Here is a 26,341-nt window from a genome sequence, read left to right on the forward strand (position 1 = left end):
TCATGCTTCCGGCAAGACGTTTCCCAGCGGACTTCTTCTGCGACAGATGAACAGAGCTTGTCTTATAAAAAAAATACACATACATAGAAAACAAAAATATAGGACGGTTTCACCAGTTACAGTTGTGTGCTCTTAAAGGTGCTGTAAGATTTCGACTCTACCAAAGCGTTAAAAATACCATAATATGTTTGCAGATATTTAAGGAACATGCTCAGTTAACATACTTGTTTATCTGAAACATAATGCTACAGTCAGTTATTCACCTTTGTAAAGGAGTTATGTGCCAGAATGCGGTTTTTTGTTTTGGTATGTGAAACCTGCCCACTGCCGGTTTACCCAATTGTATTTCTGCATCACGGTTTCCTGTTGGCAGGAAAACACAGCGTATTTCATTTCATTCATCGTCAAGTGCACTCGTTCCTGTTGGTGTTGTCAATCTGGCAACCTGCTTGTGCGTCAAGTCTGAGGAGGAGAGGTCGAGTGAAAAAACCCTCTCCAATATTTTGAATTTGGACTGCAATACCTAGTTAAACCATTGTCAATCCTACATACAGCACCTTTAAGTTTACGCACCCCTTGCAGAAATTTTACAATTAATTTAGCATGTTTGGCATAAAATAGTGAATTTACACACAGTGGTGCCAACTAATATTTTTTTCCATGCAAAAAAAAAATGTTGATGCTACTGTATTTGTGCATGACAACGCTGTATAAAAACCAAATCAGATGCTATGACCAACTGGTTTCTTTTGCTCATATTTCTCATTATTATATCTCAGTATTTCTCACTCTTTAGAAGATGAAGAAATTTTATTTATATAGCGTGTTTCTGTAACTCAGAGTCACTTTAATGCTCAGCATACCACTATCTTAGCATACCACTAGCCTGTTAGCTTGCTAGCTTATTAAATCTAATATCATTTTGTTATCAACGTGCCAATAATAAAATTTGAAATAAAACAACTTTTTCATGTATTGAATACATTATAATTGTTATATTTTATATAAAATACAATATCTTTTTTTTATTTTTATTTAGTATTCATATTTTAAGTAATTTTGTAATTTAAGTGTCATTTCAGTTAGTAAAAAAAAAAAATTATAATAGCTTAAAATGTAAAATATTAGTTTTTCATAAATTTTTTAATTGCTTTATTTTAATTAATTTTAGTGGTTTAAGTTTTTGTTTGTAGTGAAAATAACCTGAAGGGACATGAAGGGTTTTAATTTGACTATATATATATATATATATATATATATATATATATATATATATATATATATATATATGTTCTTGCGTCATTTTGTGTGTGTGTATATATATATTTATGTTTGTACATGCTGAGTAAATTTACTTATCAAATAAATATATTGGCCTTTTAAAAAAAGTACAAATATTATACTCTTATGCATGTTTACAAGTGCCTATTTTTGATAGGTTGTAGAGATTTATCTGAGCATTGCAGTTTCTTTAAGGATACATGATTGCAGTAAGCACCAGATGGCTGGCAGGGATGTGCGCAACATGGTCACAGAGGCATTAGCAGGCATCTCTCTCCAGCCCTGACTGTGATAGCCTCCCGAATAAGAAGGTAGGCATGGAACCCACACTTTGAGCAAATCAATAGCAAAGTCCAACAAAACATAATGGAGCTTGATGATAATCAGGGAGCATGTTTGGATGGGGACTCTACTTGGCTGACTCTCATCAAGGTGAGTCACTTTCGTTCCAAGAACAGACGGAAGATGGAATGAGCAGACGGCATGTTTGGATTCAGTTGTGCAGCTCTAATGTGCGGAGACGTGGCTAAACCAAAGCAGCATGTCTCGAGACTTCAAGCAATTAAGAGATCCAGGCAAGCGGAAACGCAGCGGTCAGGAGAGTGATGGACACTTTGCTCAGGCACTCATCTCATTTTAATCCCACAATACCTCTGCTCCAACAGCCATGCTCTGCTAACGAAATAAGCTGGCTACAATGGCATAAACCAAACTAAATATGCATTGTTTTAGCACTGTCCTACAGTGGTTGGGCAAAATAATGTGAACACAAATACTTCTTTATTAATGTATTTCACCACCATTTGAATTTAATACAGCTTCCTATCTTCTTGGAATAGATACATACAACTTGTGGAAAGTCTACAGTAAAATGCAATCTATCAAAACATCTGCCATTTGCTTCAGAGGTGTTGGAGAAGGGTCTCTCACTATTCTTTACAAGACTGGCCACGGTGTATAATATCCCAGATAGCACACGGACGTCTGCAAGATATCTGTTAAAGACCACGTGATCTGGAAAGCATCTGCTGTGTATAGACATCTAAATCTCAAACATCTTTAAGACATCTAATAAACATCGGATCTGAAAAGTCCTAGAAATGTGTTGCAGATAAGCAAACAATCTAAATCAGTGGTCTCAAACTCAATTCCTGGAGGACCACAGCTCTGCAGGGTTTAGCTCCAAATCACACCTGCTTGGAAGTTTCTAGTGATCTCGAAGAGCTGGATCAGGTGTGGTTGATTAGGGTTGGAGCTAAACTGATTCTCCAGGAATTGAGTTTGAGACCAATGCTCAAAAAAGTATGTCAAATAGACGTCCCCACAATCTATGTGTGCTATCAGAGTTTCAAGTCAGATCTGTCTGGCCATGGCAGATGCCGAAGTTCATCTAAATGCTCCAACTCTCCAGGTTTTATGATCATTACTCCATGTTTCTTGCTTTTTTGTGATTCAAGTTTCGGCAACTGACCCTTTTCGGGGAGTTTAATTGACCAATCACAACAAACACTGGACAAACAAAACAGACAGAAGAATAGATAAACGTCGATGGACTTGAACCTGCAAAATGGTGTGTAGTGGAGGTGGAAAGTGGTGACATCTTTCCACGTTTGAAACAAGATACCTTCTGATGTTCATTCATGTTTATTTTGTGGTATTAATGCGCTGCCAGTAGTAACTTGCTCCGTCTTGTCTGTTGGAGCGGTGTTAATTTCCTCTTTGCTTTGTGATGTTTATCTCACTGCTTGAGAACATGATTTGTGGCGTGAGAGCGGAAGGGGTTTGTTGTCAGACGAAGCAACAGTAACGAAGGGGGTGGATCTTTTCTAAAAGAAACAGGGTCTTCAAGGAGAATACTGAGGTTTGCTGCGACTTTACCAGTAGTTCTGACCAAATCCTGATGGTTCCTTTCACTTTCCGTTTTTGTGCCCACTATTCTTCTTCTCTGATGAAGACTTGACATGCTTTGTGTACACATTCATAATCGTAAAGACCAAACAGTTGGGCTGTTAAGATTACAGATGCTTCTGCTAAATGGGCTTCCATGATTTGCCGTCTTTGGACATCTGACAAGTCCAGACAGACCACTTGTACTAAACACTGCTGAATACAATTTATACTGCACTAAAATACAAACCAGCAAATATAGACAATTAAAAGATAAATCAAAAATAAATCACAGCAGTTTCATTTTTCACTGTAGCCTACACAAAGCCCCGTGTTCGCACTATTTTGTTCAATGTTATGTTCCAGTTCAACTGGTAGCACAAAGCAAAGAGGTTCAATTCCCATTAAGCTCATGCTGATGAAATGTACAAACCAATCTTCAATGTCTGTATATGTAAAGGGTGACTAATGGACATCTGGATTATTGTTTTGTTCCCTCATAAACTGGAGAGAGCAGCTAGCAGAAAGGCGACTTGTGCTGTTAACACGGGCTCGATGGAGCAGGACAGGTCAGGAGTTATGACTCTGGTCTGTTCAATCATAAGAGTGCTGAATGGAAATGGCCGATGTCAGAGGTCAGTAGCTCCATTAACCTGTCCTTGCAGCATGTTGGAGCTGAATTGCATAGCGGTGCTGCCGCAACAGCTGCTGCAGGTGCTCTCCTGTCAGGTTGAAGCACCTCGGAGCTGCTAATTAATAATTAATCATGTAGCTCATTATTCAAAATGACTTACTGTACATGAATCGCAATCCTGCAAGCTTTCGGTTACTAGGAAAGATCACACACCACACTGCTAACAGAAAGTGAGAAAGAATCGGTGGTTTTAGTGATCTAATAGAGAAATTCAAAACGTTTTAATTTATTTTTTATTGGACATAATGTTCTATATTGTTACTTTAAATTACTGCTGAAATGACATGTTACAGAGATTTATGTGTTACCCCTTCAGACATGACTAAATTATGGCACAGCATCCTATAAGTGATGCCATATTTTTCTAAATCTAAAAAAAAATTTTAGTGTTGAGAAAACGTAAAAGTTTAAGGCAGCCAACTTCAGCAGATATTTGAGATTTCTCAACTTTTTTTTCTTTTCTTTCTTTCTATTCATTTTCTCTTTGCTGAAAATATATTAAAAGCTCCATTAAGCTCCAAACCGTATTTGCTTAGTGAGGTAATTTAACATAATACGGCCTGCTCCTGCTTTTATTAATGTGAATACTCTGGAGGCAAAAGGACCCTTTATCACTGACCAATTATTACCACCCACCCATTCTTTAATGTACCGTCCCAAAAAAAAAGGTAAACACTGCTCTGTCATAAATGACTGAGAAGACAGTAGAAGCAGAAAGCTGTGAACACTGGATGTGATCCTTGTTTGGAAGAGAGTTTAGCAGGCTGGATTGGTAAGCTCCAGTGCCCAGGGTGATAAACACAAAGAAATAGAATGGTGAATAAAATTATATGCAAACACATAATATTTTCACAAAGTCACAGTTTTTTAGTTTACATGGAGACAATCTGAAAAACATGAAAATTGCAACACGTTTTTTTTTCTTTTTTTTAATGTGCATTTTCAGCCCCAACAAAATGGCCAGAATGCATAAAAGTTTTCCTGTTTTTAGTTGAAACCGGTGTTGTGTAAACAGCTCCTAAATCTTCATGCAAATTCCTAGAGCACAACAGCAGGGTTTCGGAAATAAAAACACTATTCATTTTAAGAAAAGCATCCTGTTGTGAGCTCTGAGGTTGTTAATCAATTGTGTGTTTTCTTGAATGCAACAGTTCATATTAATTAACATAAAAAAAAATCATGTTTTTTTATTTAGCAAAATCATTTTTCTGTTATTCTTTGATGTCAGTGTGAAATACGACAGGTTTTGTGAAATTTTGTGAAACCTGGTTCTTTGTAAACGGAAGAGATCCGATCAATGACATCTGGTTGCAGATGATATCAATCATTTCAAAGCATCTGTTATTTCACAGTGCAGAGCCGCTCTTTTCCTCAGAGGCAATATTCTGTGCTTATAGGAGCTGTTTATGGTTCTGAGACCCACTCAAACTGTCTAGTGTGTTCATCTTGTAAGCATGCAAACAGTTTCTCTCAGTCTCCCCGTGGAGCCCAAACACCAAAACAATTTCAGCTTTGTTCACAAACATCATGAAAGAATGATGTTTATCTGATGTGCCCCAATGTCTTCCTCATAGAGATCATTGGTTATATAGTGACAATGACGGCAGGGCATAAACCAATTTCTGGATTAAGTAGCCTAATCTGATTACTGATTTCACCTGACTGATTAACTTCAACTTTTTCTAGTCCAATAAATACATCATAAAATAGACCCAATGGATCGGCTGAACTGCATTTTGCAGGGGTGTCAATTAGGCTGTATATATAGTATTTCCAAATTTATTTTAAATAACTAATAAATAAATAGATGACTACACCTCTTCTCTTGTGAACTAACAATGAAAAACTTCTAAAGCATTTATTATTTTCAGTGTTCATTTTTCTGAGCTAATGTCTGACCTGAACTAACATGAACATGATAATTTTCTGTATAGATATTTGAAATGATTGGGAAAAGCACAATGCAAATACATTTGCATTACATTGAACTAACAATGTATTGTATTTTTACATTCATCAACTTTGACAGATATTAATACTGTAACAAATGTATTGCTTGTTGTCAATATAAGTTAATGCATTAACTCGTAGAATATAATATTTATATTCAATTTTATATAACCTTATTATATAGTTGTGTTTTAAACTATTAATATTTTTAAAATGTTTTAATCCAATACACCATCACAATACGGTTTACTTAACATTTGACATTTACTTGTTTTAAAATATTTGACTATTTTATTTTTCTTCAAAGGTAATCTATGAAACAACCGTGAATCCAAAGTTTACGTTTCCAAGACAATGACAATGGATCTTTAATGACCTTTTTCGTCACCTTTCAGACTCCATGTTGAGACTAGGAGAAGATTACCCTTCATACCAGGTGGAAGTTACAGTCTAGTCCTGGTGAAGACACATTACTCTGCAGTCCCAGACTCTGTGCTGACAGCAGCACAAATTGATTCCACGAGGTTTGCAGAACCAGCCACAAAAGCATCTGTCTCGCTCCTTGCCACCGCTCTTCCCTGATGGGCTGCAGATTCGGCCTCTACCTTCAGCATACGGTGCTCACCTGGCATGACGCCAGCTGGCCACTCAGGGGAGGACAGCGGTGGTCATCTGTCAGTGCCAGTCTGTCAGCAGATAGCGGGCGATGGATGGAGTCTTGTGCTCGTCAATAAAACCCACTTTGAAATGATTGCAGAGCTGTGCAGAGACCAGGCCCTCCCGCTAAAGCGCAGCGGGGTCTGGCCTTCACCCTCCGTCTTCAAGCATGGCCCTGTTGGACTCAGAGGGGTAGATTGAGATAAATTTGGCTTTTAGGCTGAGGAATAGTAGGTTTATGTATTGTTTATGACGGGAAGATGACATCATTCACTCTGATCTTGGAAAAACATCTCAGAGCACAGTTTCCCAAAAATGGAGGTGGCACTGGAGGTGAATATTTTCTCTGAATTACAGTTTCAAGTGTATTCTTTCTTGCAAAAAGAATGGACTACGTTTAAGACACTGTTCTTATGAATGTGTGCAATATTTGGGTTCCTATTAATTGTAAATGCATGGACAAGAGCAGCCTATAGTGGAATTAAAATACTTTTCGTGTTCCAGAGAAGAAAGTAATTCAGACAGGTTTGAAACGACATGAGGGTGAATAGATAATGACAGAATTTTTGTTTTTGGGTGAACTATTCCTTTGATTGAATGGAGCAAAAGCAATACTTAGAATTATCTAAACCCCCCATTTAAAAAAAAAAAAGGTTCCTATTGACTCTCACTCTTTTAAAACACTAGGATGTCTTTAATAATCAGAGAGGTTTGCCGTGAATAAACTCCCCACACTCACTGGGTAAATCTTGTATAACGACGCCAACTTCAATATTTATGCCATCAGGTTTTGAGTGAAAAGGGCAAACAGTGTATCATGTCAAAGACCAACATCCATTTTTCTCTCCAAGGAGGGATTGTGTGAAGGGAAAAACAGTGTCTCTGTGTGTGTGTTGTCAGTATTTAGGTCCGATTTCCCTCAGCCTGCCAAAACAAATCCTTCCACATACAAATTGGAGTGTATGATAGCCAACCTGACATTGGATTGAAAACATGACAATTTGAAAACGCTTACCTTTCACTCTGCGGGAGACAGCGGGGTGACCTAGATTGATGTAGTGTGGGAGTAGTTGGGAAAGGATGAAACCGCTCAAGTTAGACCGGGTTGGCATCAAGGTTTATTATCTTTTACAATGTACAATATACAAAAATATAGAGTACCAAAAATTCACAGTGTCTAAAAGGCAGTGATTACAGTCTACATCGCATATCTAACCTCCAGGTCAGTTGCATAGAAGGGCACCAAGCCTTGCAGGGATGGAGCGCCTCATTGCGTCGTCCGGCTTTATGCGTGTTCAATAGCAGAGATCCTCCTTTCAAAACCCGACTTACACAGAGCAGCCGCACTTGACCATGACCAACATATATTATCTTGGCAGGCACACGGGAGCCAATGTGGGGATTTTAGTTTGACCTTTAACTTTGAATACGAGCTTAGAGTTTTGCCTATTCTTGGATTTCCTTTCATGTGTAGAGTCGAGCCCAAAAGCCTTTGAAAAACATTTCAGATCTGGGATTTACTTCAGGTAAAATTGGAAATGTTTTCAGATGTAAAAAAAAAAAAAAAAAAGTAAAAATAGAAGAAAAAATAATTCTATTAAACTTTTCACTTAAAATATGTTGATAAGATAATCTGCAATTTAAAAAGATATTAATACAATTTTCTGGACATTAGATTTTTTTTTTCTTTGAAAAGGGCTTTGTATGTGAGCATATCATTAACATTAATTTGCAATAAAAATGTAATTGCTAAAAATGCAAAATAAGGACATTTTCAGTAATGCGCTCAGATTTTTTTTTCTTTCAATGAAACGGCTCAGTATGCAAGTATCTTGAAGATAAAAAAAGCAAAACTCCCCATTAAATAATCTGAACAGGATCCAACAGCATGAAAACAATTAAAGACTGAATTTGAGTACGATATTGAAGCAACTTAATTCATGCTAATTTTGTGAACCTTGTCATGTGAATGGCAAAAATCAATTCATATTAATTATGAACAGATGTATAAAAGTACAAACACTCTAATAGTTTTGTAGGGACTCTCTCTGGACACTGACAGGCTCCATCCCCACACAATCCCTACGGTTGGTATATATACACAGCTGCTGCACATATTATTTTACAACTATAAGGCATTTAAAAAAACAATGTTAGCTTTACAATATACATGTACATTATACTAGCCTTTGCGTGGCATTCCTTTTTTTCGCGGTGGGACATCACTTATTTACAACCCTTGTACTCATGCTTAGCTGAAAGCATGGCTTAGCATTCATTAAATGAGCATGATAAAATAGCTTAGTTTAGTTTTCAATGCCCTTTAGAAACCAAGCAATACCATAAATACTATATCCCGATGAGAGTTGCCGTTCCCGAAACACTTTTATCGATAGCTGTTGAGTTACATCTGGAAAGTGGGCGTGATGCCACTGGGAAGCATGTCAACACATGGGCAAAATAAAATCTGAGCTAGGCACATAGTGCTGCACAAAGATTTTTTTAGATGTTGTTCGATGTGACAAAGACAGTGATCCATTGATCATTTCTGTTTAAGTTGACTCTCTAGGCAATTTCATGAATATACGATGCTCATAACGGTGTACGCCTTCGCTCGTATCTCTGATGAATGTGATGGTGGTTAGGAATATACCATCTGGAAACAATAATAAAAAATTATATATGAAATGTTCAGTATAGCTCCATCAATGTTTGAACTCATATCTTAAATAAACTCTATTGTCCATCTATCCTACAGCTGCTGAATAATTCCCTCTTTAAAATAACCGTATAAAACAAGTGCCAAGCTATCAGTATTTCCTACATTTTTTCATAATAAAATATAGTCCGTCTCAGTTTGAACCCAGTCATATTTAATATGACCACCAGGACTTACAGTAAGAGAGAAGAACATGTTTGCTTCAGATCTAAGCATATTCCTTGTTGGTGCAATATTCCTCGATTCCCATGCATTCGCAAGAAAGAAAGGCGTTTCGACTTTTCAGGGAAATGATGACGCATTCTTCTGGCCTTTTAGCGTGCTAAAAATCTATATTTCGGTTCTGATAAGAGTCCGTTCTGAATAGCATCCTATTTTAAGCTGTTCTTTTTTCTGCAGCTTGTTTCCGAACTCATATCAGAAGAGTTCACCAGGAGATGCATTGATCCTGCAACCCATCCTCTTTTGTCAGAGTTTTGCCCCTCAAAGGTCGGAAGTCAGTGGGATGTCCTTACATTTGCATCCAAAGGTAACAATTCCGCTGTTCTAACCAAACCTAATAATGTCACCATTGATTGCTCTCTTTTGTCCGGCGTCTGCCATATTCTTCTTCTGTAGTTTCAAAAAGAACTGCCACAGTGCAGCAGATTGCATTTCCTGTAATGGGTATTTTTGGAGTGGTACGGGATGCCAGAGCAATTACGTCTTCCCACCTTGAGCTTCAGCAAAACCGCTTTCCATTAACGGGAGTTCTGCAGCGATCAATCAAGACATCAGTTTCTCAAAGTCAGTGTAGCTACACAATCTTTAAAAAGTGCTGTTTGAATCACTGGAATTTTCCCCCGTCGACACCGTAAGGCCTGACTTAGGTGACGCAGTCCTCGGGGGAGAGATCTTAGGGGGAAAATTGGCTGGAATGTTGGAATAAGCACCTCATCGGGTGCAGAGTGTGTGGGTGGGGAAAGTGGAGGCTTTTAGGAGATGGCGATAAAGCTATGGATGGGACACGTGCCTCAGCTGTGGTTATAGGTTCTGCAAGGAGACGGCGAGGAGTCTGGTCGGTAGTCATATTTGCCCAGCGCCGTGGGGTAGTATGTGGTGCTGTACACGTTTGTCTGCTGAAGCGGTGAAGGGAAGTAGTTGGTCCTCTCATCCGGCAGCAAATTGTTCTTATTCAGAGTCTGTGGAGAAAACCAAATAAAGGAGTGTTAGATGAGCTGAGAGGCAAACAACTATCTATCAGTCTCTGAGATGAAACACCACTGATCTCACAGTCTGCAAACCTCTTGTGACCTTGAGAACTAAAAAGAACAGAATATGAGAATGCTGAAAGCACACGGCAAGATCTCACACCTTCAGCTTAACACATGCAAACTCGTATCCAGCTAGTTTCTTTAAGGTACAGGGTGCAATATCTGCACCACTAGCATGTTTGAGCAGCTGTACAACACTAGCACTCTCGACCAGTGGTATTGAGTTTGTAGATCTCAGAGTCTTATAATGAAGGAGAGACCACAGCCACATCTAAGGACCAGAGTATCATAGAACTTCGAATGGGGTCTTTTGACTTGGACAACATAGCGACTACAAAGCCAGACAACTGAAGAATGACATAATGTGCTAAATATCACTCAGAATACTGTAGAAACTACACAGCAACATGTTAAAATAACTTAACACTCTCCAGCAACTGCATAGCAAGGTTTAAAAACCCCACCTAGAACACTTTAGCAACCACAACGCAAGATGCTAAAAATCACTGAAGAACACACTAACCGCATGCTGTAACTCTGTAAACACCTCATGGTGACATGATAAAAACACTTAGAACATTCCAGCAACTGCAACGCGGTGAAAACCATACAACCGACCCAAGCATAGCAACATGCTAAAGAACCGCAACAGTGACAGCAACCACACAGCAACATTTTAAAAACCATATAGAGCACCATAGCATTTAGCAACATGCTAAAATCACTAAAGAGGATCCTAAAATAAAACGGGTTTATTTTTTTAAAATATACATTTTTTGCACTAAAAATCTTTTTATCTGCAATGTTTGTTCACTTTACTGATTTGCACTCTATCTGCCATGTGCCTTGCGCTGCTGTATTTAACTTTATTTTAAATTTTATTACATGTCTTTTTGACATTCCCTTATTGTATAGTTGTATCTACATTTTATATTTGATCTAGATTTTCAGGCTCTACTGTTAATGTTATCTGTGTGCACCGGGGGTCTGAGAGTAACGCAGTTTCGATTTTCTGTATGCATGTACTGTACATGTGGAAGAATTGACAATAAAGCAGACTTGACTTGACTTGACTATCACTCAGAACACTCTAGAAACTGTATGGCAAAATGTTAAAACAAAATAGAACTCCCCAGATATCTGGATAGCAACATGCTAAAAAAAGCACCCAGAACACTTTAGCAACTTCACAGCAGTGTGTTAAAAACAACCCAGAATATACCAGCAGCTGCATAGCAATGCTAAAAACCACGCAGAACACCCTAGCCATCACAAAGCAACATGCTAATTGTTAAACCCTAGCAACCTTACAAAAGTACATTATGTAAAAAAAAAGAAAGAAAAAAAAACACTCAGAAAACTCTAGAAACTGCATAACCACAAATTAACCATAGTTTAAAAGGATAGTTCACCCAAAAATCCCAAGGCATCCTAGGCATGTCTAACATTCCTCTTTCAGACAAACACATTCAGAGTTACATTCAACATTTTCCTGTCTGTTCCAATCTGTATAATTGCAGTGAATGGTGCCCCTGTTTCTGAAACCAAAAAAAGGAATCCATCCGTCATAAAACAACACCGCACAGCTCCAGGGTGTTAAAAAGGCCTTCTGAAGTGAAACAATGCATTAGTTTAATAATAATGTAGATGCTTAAAACTTTATAAACTGTAATGTCCAGCTTCCGGTCGCTCAAGCAGGCACATTCACAACAAGGCAGTCAAGTGTATGACATACAGTAGGTGAAATTCATTTCCTCTTTTCCAATGTGATATGGGATGAGAAAAGGAAGAAAAGCGGGGTCAGCAAAAGACCCTTGTCCAAAACATCATATGCTACAACCATGTGCATTTTTCTTCAACCTTGGCCACTGCAGACACCATCTGAAAACATCCAACGTGATTAAAAGAAACTGACATGGGTGTGTTTATGTTCTCTGCATTTTAATCCGGTGAATGTTTTTTTTTCTCTCATAATTTAACAAGTTAATTCATTCAGCATTTTATTTCAGTTTTTTTTCTTAAAATGTAACAATTGTTTTTCTTGAAATTGAATGACTTTTTCTTTCTCGTAATTCTCGTAAATCTCGTAAATCGTTTTTTTCTCAACATTTGTATTTGGACTTTTTTTCTCTCAATTTAATGACTTTAAACATGATGGTTTTATGTTTTATTATTGCTTTGCCATAATCCCCTTCTGTAGGTTACAAATGGAAATTGATCAGCCAAAAAAAAAAAAAAAACATGGTTACTTCACTTTTACTATAATAAAACCATGGTTAATTTCTAATTTCTGTTAAAACCACTCAGAACTCCACAGAAACCACACCGTAACATTTAACAACTTTCAGAGAACCCTAGCAACTGTACAGCAACCCTATCACCACAATAGGATGAGATAGAGAAATCAGGTTATTTTTGCGATTCTGTTTGGAGGTACTAGAGAAGCAGAAATGACACACTCCACCTTTAAATATATAAGGCACTTCTGAATGAAGTCCACAGCCGATAAGCTCGATAATTCAAAAGTTGTGAACCCGTGGGTCATGGATGAAGGTAACGTGTGTGTGTGTATGAAATGTAGAGCTCTCAAGAAATTTCATTTGTCCAGCTCTAAAAAAAAAAAAAACGTAGCTCAGTTACTGGGTGATTGAAGCTTTGAAACATATTAGACTGATTTGAGTGACTCACCATAGCCGAGATCTGCTGTGCAACAATAATAGTTTTCAATACATGGCAAATACATCTCCATTTTTAGTCTGAACAAGATAGATAAAATTGTGTTTTTATCCAAAAGTCAATGAGTGACAAGTGAAGGGAATGCTTGCTGCTATTATGATACCAAATTACACCTTCCTGACTGTGGTACCTTTAGCAGGCTTTTGACAAACCCTTTCCTGAGCGAAATCGGGATATTCATCCTGATTTACAATGCGGCTCTCAATGTGGCGGATGCTTATTCAAACACCCATCAATCAGAGAGCCTCCGTGTCACACGTTTAATATCACACAGCCATCTGCACACCGCTGTGCTCTGGGAATACATGGACAGAGGCCCGAGTGATGGCCTTTTGCAAATGGCCGCTTCTTTCTCTCGATCCACTCATATTGGCCAAGTCTCATAATGAGTTTCGAGTGAGTGGTGGCCATGCAAAAGATCGATGGAAAAAGTGGCAAAAGGCTCGCACAGGTGTCACAGCAAGGACACGAGGTGGAGGGAGAGTGAGCCGAGCCAAACTAATTGGAAGAGCTCGACGATCAGTCACAACCAGCTGTGGGAGTCCACTGAGCGGCTGCTGCTTAAACAGCCTAATGGAGCCCATTAATAAAGACGGAGTGTGTGCCAGGAACCGCGTGCAGCCAGAAGAGGCGGCTAAACAAGCGGCCGTGGGGAGACTGAAACCAGCGGTAATCACCAAACTATCAGTTATCTAGTGATGCTCATTTCGGACAAAACAAACGAGTGTGCTACACGATAGGGTTCGGTTACTTGGCTGCTCACAACTTTTCCTGATAGCTCATCCGTGGGGAAATGTAAAAGTAAAATGTCATTTTCTGATGTTGAAATACATCTTAATTTGCAGGGAGTATATAAAAGGCTTTTCTGGGCACATTCCCATGAAAAGGGTAAACGCTGTGTCTGTCTCTGTGGTGCTATCGAAACATTGATCTGTTTGATTGAGCAACCTGATGAGCCTAACATCTGCGAAAAAAGATTTGAATATGGTCAAATGTGTAAAACGGAGATATTAAACACACTTTTAAGCAGCTGAGAAGATTCTGAAAGTTGCCAAAATACATAAATACAAACAGGCTCCGCAATCTGCCAAAGTCCACTGAGCTTCACGTGGAATTCTAAGGCCACAGTTTCCAAGTCGGCATATATTAGAAACTCATCTTCAGGCTCACACAAAATCTGAACAGATCTCTGCAGAATTACAATGACTGCTATTTCCAAGAGGTCTATAAATCCTTGCCTTTTGAGTGTTTATTAAAATATATTTCAAAATTTGATTATGCATTCAGTATCAATGAGAGTGCAGTTTTATTAGCACATATTAGCATGTTTTCTTCAGGATTCTTTGATGAATAAAAAGTTTAAGAGAACAGCATTTATTTGAAAAATAAATAGATTTGTGACATTGTAATGGCTGCAAAGTGCATTTGGGATACACCAGACCAATACAGACAAGAAATAATCTTTATCTCTCCATATAATTTTCACTACATTGCAAACTAATATAATTTGTTGTATTTCTGAATTTTGCATAGAGGGATGCACCGAAATTTCAGATGCTGAAAATTATTGGCTGAAAATGACATTTATGGTTTTTGACTGAAAGAGAAAAATGCCAGAATTTTTATTTCTGTGCATCCTTATATAAATGTGTGCATGATTAACTTCTAAATAACTTTGCACCTCATCACATTTCCTGAAATGAAGACATCACCATCTAAACAAATCAAAAAATCCCACTCATTCAAAAGAGTCTTGTTCATGATCAACAACAACATGCTAAACCCTGTCCACTGTTTAAAAAAGCACTATGAGAATAATTTTCTTATGATTATGGTGTCAAAACTGACCTTAAACTCCATGGGTGTGTATTTCTCATTCTTTGGTGTGGTGTTGCCCTTGTAGTTGAGGTGGTTGGGAGTGGTGGGATGGATGACAGCAGACTCCTGTGAGGGCTTGTGGAACCGCTGACAGTACACATACACCAGGAAGGACAGTAGACCGGCACCCAGGAAGCACGACACACCTGTAGCTATCAGGTGAAGCAGAGTGAACCCTGGGAAAACAAGAGAAGACCATATTAACGTAACCGTTTTTCTGCAAATAACTGTAATATGTTGGCATTTTCATCCAGACATTTGACTAAGTATGCTTTTTCAAATAATTAGACAATATAGACATCCTTATCAGTGAATTTGGAGCGATTTGGCACCATTGAATCCCTCATCATTAACGCTACATGTCCGTAGCCATCAACCACCGGTAGGCAGGTGCTTCGAAGCATCTGGCTGAATGATGCAGTAGAGAGGGACAGTGCTGTGATTAGCCGGTCGATGTGACAGACCGGGCATCCTGCCGGTCTGACCCGTAATGAGTGTGAAATGTGATTGAAGAGAGCAAACGCCATACCCCGCCATGAACTGCTCTAATTGGACAACGCTCACTCAGGAGAGCACCACTGCTGGAGCATGATGGGTAATATGTGCTGCCACCTGGAGAAACCCCACATTGGCACTGCAGTGCCAACTCTGAGGGCAGCCATTGCTCGATGTGGCCTGGATCCACAAACCTAAAAAGCACCGCTGTATTTTTCATCTGGTGCATGCACTGGAAAGGCAGCACCTCTGCATGGGAGAGCCACAAGAGCCATGGAACACCACACATGAGAAACTGAAGATCAGCAGTGTGAATTATGAAGTTCACTCACTTAAACCTGCTTAGCGATTCCATTTCTGAGTTCGGGATGAAAAGGGGCTTACATGAAACATGACACACAAGCAGCACATTGCTACATGTCTTTGAGCATTCACGAGAGCGTTCATGCATAAGCGCATACTAACGTGGTGGACACCATACAAACATATCGGTCAAAGCACTTACCCCCACACTGCTGGTCCTTCTCATAGCTAGACGCCGGGAGAATTGCTGTGTAGAGAAAGAGATGTATAGTTAGTGACTGCTCACACAGGATGAGCTCTTGCAAGGGTCTTGAGCTCTTTCGGAATGTCTTGAACTGATGCCAAACATCTTTCAAAGTGACAAGGCATCTTAAAAACACAACGATTGTGGTTTGAGATGCATCGGAACAGTCACAGACATCCATCTAGAGCAGTAGCTGTCAAGTAGTTTAGCTTCAAAATCGAGATTGGTGTAGCTCAACCAGTAGAGCATGTCGACAGCAACGCCAGTGTCATGGGTTTGCCTTCCCGGGACCACATGAACGTAAACCCAGAATGCAATGCAAGTCTCTTTGGATAAAATCAAAATTGTTTATTTGTTATTTTGTTATTGTTTTTATTTGGAGTACTACTTGTGCACAATGCACATGTTTAATATCAAGACTAAAATGTGTTTTAAAGTCATGTTTAATGAGGATTGTATGATTTTATTTTAATAAAATCAGTCTGGAAAATATACCTTAAATGTACCTGAAGTGTACTTGCAATAGTTCCACTTCAGCACAATCAACTAAGTATTTCTAAGTATATCTTTAGTTGAACTTCAGCACTACTTCTGCACAATTAAAGTGCATTAAGCACAAAATTAGTTGTTCCAATTTAGCAGACTTTAAGTACACCAGTTTGGAATATTAAAGTACAATTGCAGGGTATTTTATTAAGTACATAAATATGAAAATGTCTTTGTAGTAGTTTTTCAAATACATTTAAGTATCTTTATTTTTCACTAGGGGTAGAACTGTCAGATGCTTATAAATGTAAATTTTTCATTAGACATGAAGTGCCGACTAAAAATAATACTCTCTCTATATATATCTATATATATATATATATATATATATATATATATATATATATATATATATATATATGAAATGCATAGATGCAACAATATGCAAAATTATTCATTTCTTTATAAAAAGGATGTGCAGCCTTGATGTCAACATCAAAAAGCATGAAACATCCTTTTAAAAGCTAATAAGCTATTTTCTACAGTAACTATGCATGGTTAGTCACACTTTATTTTATTAATGCATTTAGTGCACTTTTTTTCTATTTTGTTGCTCAGTTTGAGTAGTGACCAACAATTTTGGGTTGCAACCAACAATCTAACCATAAACTAACAATTTAAAAATGGAGCAGGCTGGTGCAAGAAAAAGTCCTGTGAGCAGGTCATTATAGCTCCCTTGTCTTGCTTTCATTTGCTGAATTACAGCCAAAATGTGAACCATCATATCCTACTCTACTTTCCCATTTCAAAAGCAACCTTCCTGGAAGTTGGGTGATTCAAATAGCTATAGATCTGAGTGGTGAGGAAGTCCTGTTTTGTACCTGAGGGATGAGCAGGTCTGCAGTGATAAAGTAAAGGAAATCACATCAAAGCCTGTAAGTCGGGTCGCATGAAAATGATTATATTATTATGCTTCCATCACATATTACGTTATTCAAATAGTTGCAAGCTATTTTTCAAAATAAAACTTTAAATGCTCATTTAGTGTAAATATTCCATTTTGGTTGAAATAATGAGCTGCACTTCGATGGGAATGCCATTTTTCACTGCTGCGATGGTGTCTAAGGTTCTCTATTAACACCCAGAGTCATGCTTTTCAAGCTCTATCTGAAATCTCCACAAAGAGCAGAGATGGGTATGGGGGGAGATGTTTTGATTGAGATGCACAATTCTCCTTGATCTCCTCACCGTCTAAGACACCTCAGGATTTGGAACCCGTTTCCCAAAATTGGAGAGAAATTGGATGTGAGGCTGCCTTTTGGCATAACATTAATATTAATTAGAGTGTCTGATTCACTTGGTATTCCGCTCTGATAACTCGTGTTCTCGCAGGCCGGGTGCATTCAGTTCTTCACTTTGAACACTTCCACTCCACCAGCCAGAGTAATGAATAAGCGCAAGTAAACATATTACATCTAATCTATTAGAAACAACAGCGAGTTTGACAGGGTTTAAAGTGTATGTTTATTTAATAAGAGTAACACTGCAACAGGGAAACGCTTTGCTTTATAATGGGATAGTCAGACGCCTTGTGAATATGTGTGTGTGTGTGTGTTTATATATAGCTCTCGCTCACCTGGGATCTCATTGCAGTCTCGGTGCTGGGAGCTGTTTCCCACACATGGTGTGGATTGAGCCCCACACACTCGACTGCGCAGCTGCAGGCCCGAGTCATCACACTCAGACCACACCGACCAGGCCATCCACCCACCTGCACAAAGACACAGTTCATCTAAAAATGAACACTCTTGTCATCATTTACTCGCGTCATTTCTTATGTCATTCACACTGTCAAGCACCAAAATGCTATGTATATGTATACTGTATGCATAAATGTTTAATAAACTGGTCCAAATCACTATATTCTAAGTCAAGGTTTCCAAGACGGGGATAAAAATTTTTTTAATGCAAAATTAAAATAGATAAAGAGGGTTGCACAGTTAATCAAAATTAAAGAGAAGTGGCACTATATTTTTGAGTAATATCAAATCAAAGGCTATCATTTAAATAAAGCTGCAGTAGGGAACTTTTGATGCTCTAGCAGTTACTAAAAATAACTGCTTGCGTCTTGCGGAAGAACATTGTAGCCGGAACTACTTCTCTCTGTTTATGTCTATGAAGAATCACAAAGGTACTGGGTTACTCCGCCGCGGTACCCCCGAAGCAATCTAAAATAGTCAGAATATAAACACTTATTATAGGTGCACCCTAGTGATTCAGGACAAGCCAAAAACACGGTTTGGAAAATGGATTCATGGTGTACTCGCTTATTATGTTCATTTTTCTACATTTTGAACACAAACAAAGTTACGGAGCGCAGCTCTGATTGGTTGTTTTTTACCGGGAGCGGATGACTTTCTGCAAATGACAATAGGACCACTGGGAGGAGCCAGAGGAGCTTGATTTTTTCACAGATTATCTGTCTCATATTCTACTGTCAGGACATAATGACAGGTTTAACAAATATGTAAAAAATATTTTTTTACAAAAGTTCCCTGCAGCACCTTTAAATAATGATACAGTGTGATATAATATTATAATTAGTAAATGCTGCTTCTCACAAACTCAATCATTGCATGTGATGCAAGTTAAATGAAAATGTGGGAACACAGTGTGTGCTAGGTTCTCTTCATGTACATTTGCATAATTTCCTAAATGTTTGTGGACAGACCTGTACAGCATTTTACTAGTATTTCACTAAAATAAAGTGTAAGGATTTTAAATGTTAGGTTTGCATATGTTTTGTGACCATTAACCATCATCAGAGAACTATGAAAATGCAAATGTATTGTTAAATTATTGAAATATTAACTTGAATCTATTCACCTGCATAGAAAAGAGAATTCAGTAAATTATTTAAAATAGTTTTTTGTGCTTCTTTGCACATTTTGTTGTTAATGAAAATCATAGGTTTGGAACAACTTAACAGTGAGTAAATGATGAGAATTTAATTTTTAATTTTTTCAGTTAAACTCTCCCTTTAAATGGAGCGTTCTGATTTTGGCCATCCTTACAGTTCAGAGGCAATCTAACCAGAGCGCTGCCGACTCAACAGCCCACCCACACGCATGAAACAAACACCGCCAGAGTCACACGAGGAGGAAGAAATAATCACAGTCTGATGCAACACTTTCACAGCAAGTGAACCAAGAACTTTACTTAGAAGAAACTTTGATTTAAAATGTATTTGTTTGCTGGGAAAATCCAATCTGTAAATAGACACATTCCTTTCATGTTTCAGCTTTTAAGATGCTTGTCTAGACCATACACAGTCTTATAACTCTCCCAGAGCCTAACAAATTTGTCATTTATGAAGGGGGCCGCCAGGGGCCAAATGTTTGAATCAAGGATCCAAAAGACTTTAAGATCAGTAGCAACTAGTCCCAGTCAATATCATAGTATTTCAGAAAAAGCAGATCCACTTTTAACAATGATAAAAGGCAGCCTCAATAACTGCTACATTAATCTTCATTTATTTTCCTTAAGCAAACAATATGTCATGAACAATTTTTAAAGCGGAATCCTAATGTAATGGAACCTTATAAGTGACCAATATGGGATGTTTTTCATTCTGGGTTTACTCTTAGTATCTTTACAGGGACTTAATTTTATTGATTGATAATTAATTATCAAAAGCATGGATTTGAGGTGATAATCAGAGAGTCAAAGGCAATACAAATGTAGTGTATAATTTGTTATAGCTATAGGGCTTTACATCCAATCTTCATAATATTTCAGTTTTGTCTTAAAGAGACATTTTTAAAGTGATGGCATCAGAATGTGACAACAGAGCTTAGCACTGCCACAGTCTGCTTGCACACAGCACACCTCTATATGCATGCAGCTCACATATGGCACCATCTGTAGCCTGGAGGACCCCAGAAGCCCCTCTCAGAATCTGAAGTATGTTACTGGTGATTGAAAGGTCTGAAATAATTCCTTCAATTCAATGATGATCAGTTGGTCATAAACTATCCCGTTAAAAAGACCAGCATATGTTGTGCTGTGGATGCTCACATGGCTTCTTAAAGGGGTAGTTCACCTGAAAAGTTTAAATTCTGTCATTGATGAACCCAGTGCCACTGCTATAATCGGGCCGTGCCAGGCTAATAGCCTCAGACCTGTAGCACTGGGGCAAAAATAGTGCTGTGTTTCCACCGTCAGGTCAGAAGCTCTGCAGCGCATCACTAAATCCAACCCTCTCAGGTTTACATGCCTCTCAGGAACAACGTCATACAAACCCATCATTTCACCAAGAAACAGAAGTTATTGGAAAACTAATAAGAAATAAGTCACTGGAACTAGCGTGATCACAAAACTAACACTATAAAAGAAGACTTTGTTTGCATGCTTTGTTAAATATATTTAAATCCAAAAGAATCCATGTTTTACCATAATAAGAAAATTAGTCACACAGAAATAAGGCGTTATGAACATGCTTGTTGAACATGCCTGCTTATTCAGTCGAGTCTGTTTCGGTTGATTTGTAGTCACGTTATACTACATCACATTTAGAAAGAATGATCATTTCTATATTTTTACTCTCGAGACGAGACATATGACAGATAAAATGTTACATGTTTACTATGGTAAAGTTAATGCTGTGTTTCTGCCTTGTGTGGTGATTATAATCCACTTCGGATCAAGTTATTTCAAACACACTCTGCCAACTAAAAGTGAGTTTTGAGCTCAACTTATTTGAAAAAGTTTTTAATGCTGGTGTTTACGTAATAAGCTTTATGAAATGATCCACAGCACTGATGCTCTCCAGATGCAGAGAAACTCTGCCTTTGTTCATAACCACTCCTCTAGCCCCAGCTGGCCCGGGCCGTTGGCCCCAAGGAAGCACCGATGAGGCACGATTGAGCACCAGAAGTGACAGTGGAAACGCAGCTGGCCCTGGCATGCACTAGCACACGTGCTTTTGGCCCGACAGTGGAAACGTAGGTACTGACTTACCGCAGAGCACACACACACACAAAAAAAAAACTCTATGGAGACAAATGCTGAGACATTTCAAAATATCTTTTTTTGGAGTTCCATACAGTTATACAGGTTTAGCATGAGGTGAGGGAGAAAATTATGCCAGATTTCTCATTTGTAGAGTGAATTATCCATTTAAATAGCTCAGCCAGCACAATTTCCTCTGTTGACCATCCTCATCAGTTAAGTTTTGCTGGTGAATACAATTTCAATGTTGATCAACCATGCTAATCTAAGCTGAACTTTTCAGCAGGGTTGAAACTTTCGGAGGAAGTCCAGTCGTAATTATCTTTTATTTAAACAACCAAAAAAAATAATAATTTACAGCAAAACGTAATTAAAAAGAATTTAAAAAAAAAAAAAAAACTAAACAAAACAAAAAAACAATTACCTTTTATATTTTTATTCCATGATGGAAATAAGCATCCATAGCTGTATAGTTCTCCATGTTTTTAAATGGTGATAAAAATGGGTGCTGGTGGACAGATGACACACTGAAAACCAAATGTATCTTGTGCTTACAGACAGAGGTAGAGCTCAATTTGGAGAGCCTTGATGTTTTTGTAGCACATTTTACTTAAAGCATTTTTTATCCCATTTGAGGTTCTGGATTGGAACTGATCTTACCATCACAGGTGTACGTGTTGCAAAGAGCCTCCTCTGTGTGCAACCCGATGCAGATGTCCCCTCCATTGGCAGGGGCAGGGCTAGTGCATGTGCGCGTTCGTTGATAGTGCCCACCTCCACAGGGCACCGAACACTGCGACCATGATGACCAGCAAGACCAGGCGCCTTTAACTGCACAGACCAAACATGTACAAACAAATACAACATACAAAGACAAACACAAAACAATCAGGCAAGGACGGGGACACAATCATCCAAGCATCAGATAAGCGGATGCAAATGCAGCGCAAACAAGAAAGACTGAGCGGAGGATGCAAACAAAATGTACCGAACACAAACATTAAAAAGCATCAATCAAACAGGCAAACACAAAACAATAAAAAAATGGACATCATTGGAAATTCCCACAAGGCGGACAAGGCAAGCAGACATCTGTCATGGAATGCTATGGTTATCCGGACATTCAAGGTTCAGTGCAGAATGGAGGTTCAAACTGCTTTATTTGACACACAAAGCTCCTCACCAAACACTTGAGGCTTCTTGTTACAATGAACACCAGCTGTTCACCTCCATTTCATTCTTTATCCTGTTGTTAAATCTAGATTAAAGTGGTGACTGATATCTAGCTGGTCCAAGATAGTCACCATAGACCAGCTTGACCACCTGAAGCTAGTATAACCAACTTGTTTGTAGATTATCTAGTAGCTAGAAACCAGCTATCATGTTCCACAGCTATCACCATAAACTGTATTTTCCAGCACTGACCAGGATAGAAGCACTTTTGTTGTGCAGTTTCTTCTCACTTTAACTGGCCCTGCCACCATCCTCTTGACGTCTCATCGGACTGATGGAGGAGAAGGTTATGGGTGGCTCCTTCTCTCTGCACTGGAAAGCACTGTTTAACCTCAGTGGATTAGCATGTGTGTACTGGGGCACGACTGAAGTGTAAAGGCAGACCGACTGCAATCACAGTGAGTCCAGCAACCCTGCAACACTGAAGGAGTGCACGTCTGAGGTCAAAAGAATGATTAAAATGGTTGTGTCTGAATCCATGTGCCCTACTCCCTTTCCTTCTGCTTTGTTATTTCAATCCTATTTTCCCTTTCTGCCTGAGTGGAAAACAGCATAGCAAATACTGTGGGTGTCGTTCATTTGTCACACTCAGAGAGAGTTTAGAGTGGACAATGCATTGGCAAGTAGCTGTCAATACGTCTAAAGAAACACACAAAACCATCTGTTTGGAACTTCCAGGGTGATTGGTCAGATAATTTGCACTGTGAAGGATTCGCACTTTCAAAACATGGCTGTTTGTTTGAGCCCAAGAAGACTGTTAAACCTGGAGAAAAAAAATATTTTAGCACCTTTTGACTTTTCATGGGCATTCCTAAACTGTATTAGCACTTTTGAACTATATGTTAGCACCCTTTAACATCCTTAAACAGTCCATTAGCATCACTAAGATAAGCATGCTAAGAATATCATACTATATATGATTGGTCAGATAATTAGCACTGTGAAGGATCCCAGGTGAAGTAGTACTTTCAAAACATGGCTCTGTTTGTTTGAACCATAGAGGACTGTTAAACTTGGAGAGAAATGTAATTCAGCACCTTTAAACTGTATATTAGCATGGCCAAATGATCTGTTACCACCCTTGAAATGTCTGTTAGCACCATTTAATATTTCATTACCATTCCTAAACTGTTAGCCTGTATGTTAGCAACCTTAAACTGTCCATTATCATTCACAAAATTGCTAGCAATCGCATATTATATCGCAATATGCTAAAAACACTTTGAAAACACCTAAACAACTCATGAGCAACTCCCTCTGTTCACCTACAGAAAATAAGCAACTTGGTGGGAAGCAAATTTTTTTAAATCAGAAAAGAGTATTTGATTTATCATTGAGTTCATGTCTGTTTGAAATTATGGTGAAACCTCTTAATTTGACCACAGCAGGTCCCTACGGGGCTTCTGGTTTCCATTAGCTAATGAATTCAGTAATACACTTCACACACTAATGGAAGCAGAGGCTTTTCCAGCACGATGAGCAACTACCTTGATCATGAGCATATGTGGGTGTTATGTGTGTATTTGTGTGCACATATGTATATGTGCATTTGGAGAGTTCTTGTGTTTACAAACGTATTTCTGAGCGTGTGTGTTACCTGGACAAGGCTGAAGATTGCAGTCCTGATATTCTACTGGAGATCCTCGGCAGGCGGTGGGAACGCTTTTGCTCTCTGCGCTGGTGCAGGTGCGTTTTCGAGTGCGGTAGCCTTTGGCACACTCCTGAGTGCAAGCTGACCACATCTCCCATGATGACCAGCCGGAGCCTGTCAGTCGTACAACAGGTGTCTTGAGAAGCTCCTCAACGAGAGCTGTAAAACATATATTGCCGGTCATAAGTTTGCCAGTTTTGGTCAGTATTTTTCTTTAACATTGAATGTTTTCCCAGCATACTGACACTGTTATGATGATACAGAATCTACCTGACTAATATAAATATGTCAATTATTAGTTATCTTCACAGTTATTGTTCTTGGTGTGTCATTTTTTTTTTTGAGAACAATGCAAGGATAATGTATTTTTGTAGGTCAAAACCAGTAGAAGAGCATTTAAACATTTCTGGTTTTATCGTCCAGAAGTCAATAAAATGTTTGACTATGGGTTAAAAATCCTGGAATAATGTTAGTGGTTAACCTAATGTCAAGATGTTTTTAGATTTATCCTACAACAAGATACACCTGCAATGACATCTTGTGATATTTCTTAAGATTTTACTTAGATAGAAGTCATGAAATAGATGGCTAACAAGTACCTAAATGGGACTACAGAAGTTGTTGGGAACACTAAAAGTCATCACACCGAACCAGAAATTACTCAACTCACTAGTCCGCTTTACAGCCTCATTGTGTTTATAACTGAATAGCTTATAATGAACTATTCTAACGCAAATGTTTAGGGAAAATGCTTTGAAAATAAAGACTGAAACAGTTTTTGTTAGCTTAATGGCCTTCCATGGTAGGCTATAGTTTGTTTATAGCTTATGGTAAGCTTTTTATTTCTGGCAATTGCATTTAAACTTCAGAATTGTTGTATTCATTCGTGAAGATTATTATGATGAACAAAATATAAAAAAGCATAAACTTTTCATTGCTTACCAAGCTTATATTCTGCAAGAATTCAAAAACCCAATGGAAAAGTCCTATCGGGTTTTTTGTCGAGGGAACCGGGGTGATGCTGACTTCCGGGTTGGACTGATAAAGAAGTCATCACTGCAGCACTCTCTGAGTGTGTTATTTTAAGGAGTGGCCTTTTTCTGTGTAATTCAAGGTTACTAAAAAACCTACCAATGTCATGCTGTGTTTTACAGCATCTCTGACAAACACATTCTGGTCACAGCATCCTGCACAAGGTGAATTCTGACACTCCCTTGCCTCTAATGCATTCCATGTGCACTTCAAGTGTTTGACCTCTACCGAGTTCAGACGGCAAGATACATTTAATCAATGTGGCGCCCGACATGCGCAAAGTGGGCAAGAGCTGAACTGTGACCCTGAACTGTCATCGAGCCAGCGGTACCGCCTAACTCAGTCAGATCTGTTCATTGTGTGGGTGTACTGTGCATTAGAAAAAAGGATCTAAACACTCACAGTCTGTTTCGCAGGTTACCGTCCCATCATTGGGGCAGAAGCGTGTCTCCACTTTCCGCTTGCCCAGTTGAAGCTCATGAGGGTCAGCCAGCTGTGCCCGGCAGATGTAGCGTACTCTTTGCTCCTGCCGTGCCCCTCCCTGCGTTATGTTCACTGGGACCCAAGGGGTCCATGGGGTGTTTCGGCGCACCTCCGGACAGGACTCCAGATTGCATGCCTGGTACTCCTGCAATGAGGAAGATTGACAAAGAGATGACATCATCCAGTTGCTCATTCCTCATGCACAGGGCAACATTACTTCAGCTCTTAAAATACACGTGAAGCTCATTCTTGTGCCATCACTGTGAACAGTTAATAAAATTTAATGGCTCCTTGCTAGACACCCAAGGGAGTGTTATAGTTCTTTGCAAGGAACGTTAATTTGAGTCCT

The 26,341-nt window shown here is 38.7% G+C and overlaps 1 protein-coding gene across 4 annotated transcripts in view; it reads right to left on the bottom strand.

The window, feature by feature from the left end:
* Nucleotides 1-7,569: 7,569 nt before the first annotated feature.
* Nucleotides 7,570-26,341, bottom strand: part of LOC127965342 (semaphorin-5B) — a 126,492-nt gene continuing 107,720 nt past the window's right edge. Inside the window, exons 17-24 of one of the 4 annotated variants that reach the window (XR_008155286.1) lie at nucleotides 25,912-26,137; nucleotides 24,424-24,636; nucleotides 22,254-22,424; nucleotides 18,220-18,354; nucleotides 16,056-16,100; nucleotides 15,026-15,231; nucleotides 9,366-10,369; nucleotides 7,570-9,125 (exon numbers count right to left, since the gene is read on the bottom strand). Coding sequence is in view for 3 of the 4 variants with exons in the window: in XM_052566113.1 (XP_052422073.1) it covers nucleotides 10,202-10,369; nucleotides 15,026-15,231; nucleotides 16,056-16,100; nucleotides 18,220-18,354; nucleotides 22,254-22,424; nucleotides 24,424-24,636; nucleotides 25,912-26,137 (1,164 nt within the window). In the remaining variant the exon portion in view is untranslated. Of the gene's footprint in view, nucleotides 10,370-15,025; nucleotides 15,232-16,055; nucleotides 16,101-18,219; nucleotides 18,355-22,253; nucleotides 23,590-24,423; nucleotides 24,637-25,911; nucleotides 26,138-26,341 lie in introns of those variants that run through there. The other 3 variants (XM_052566113.1, XM_052566114.1, XM_052566115.1) reach the window with 3 other exon arrangements.

The sequence above is a fragment of the Carassius gibelio genome, chromosome B9 (assembly GCF_023724105.1).
Source record: "Carassius gibelio isolate Cgi1373 ecotype wild population from Czech Republic chromosome B9, carGib1.2-hapl.c, whole genome shotgun sequence".
Classification (NCBI taxonomy): domain Eukaryota; kingdom Metazoa; phylum Chordata; class Actinopteri; order Cypriniformes; family Cyprinidae; genus Carassius; species Carassius gibelio.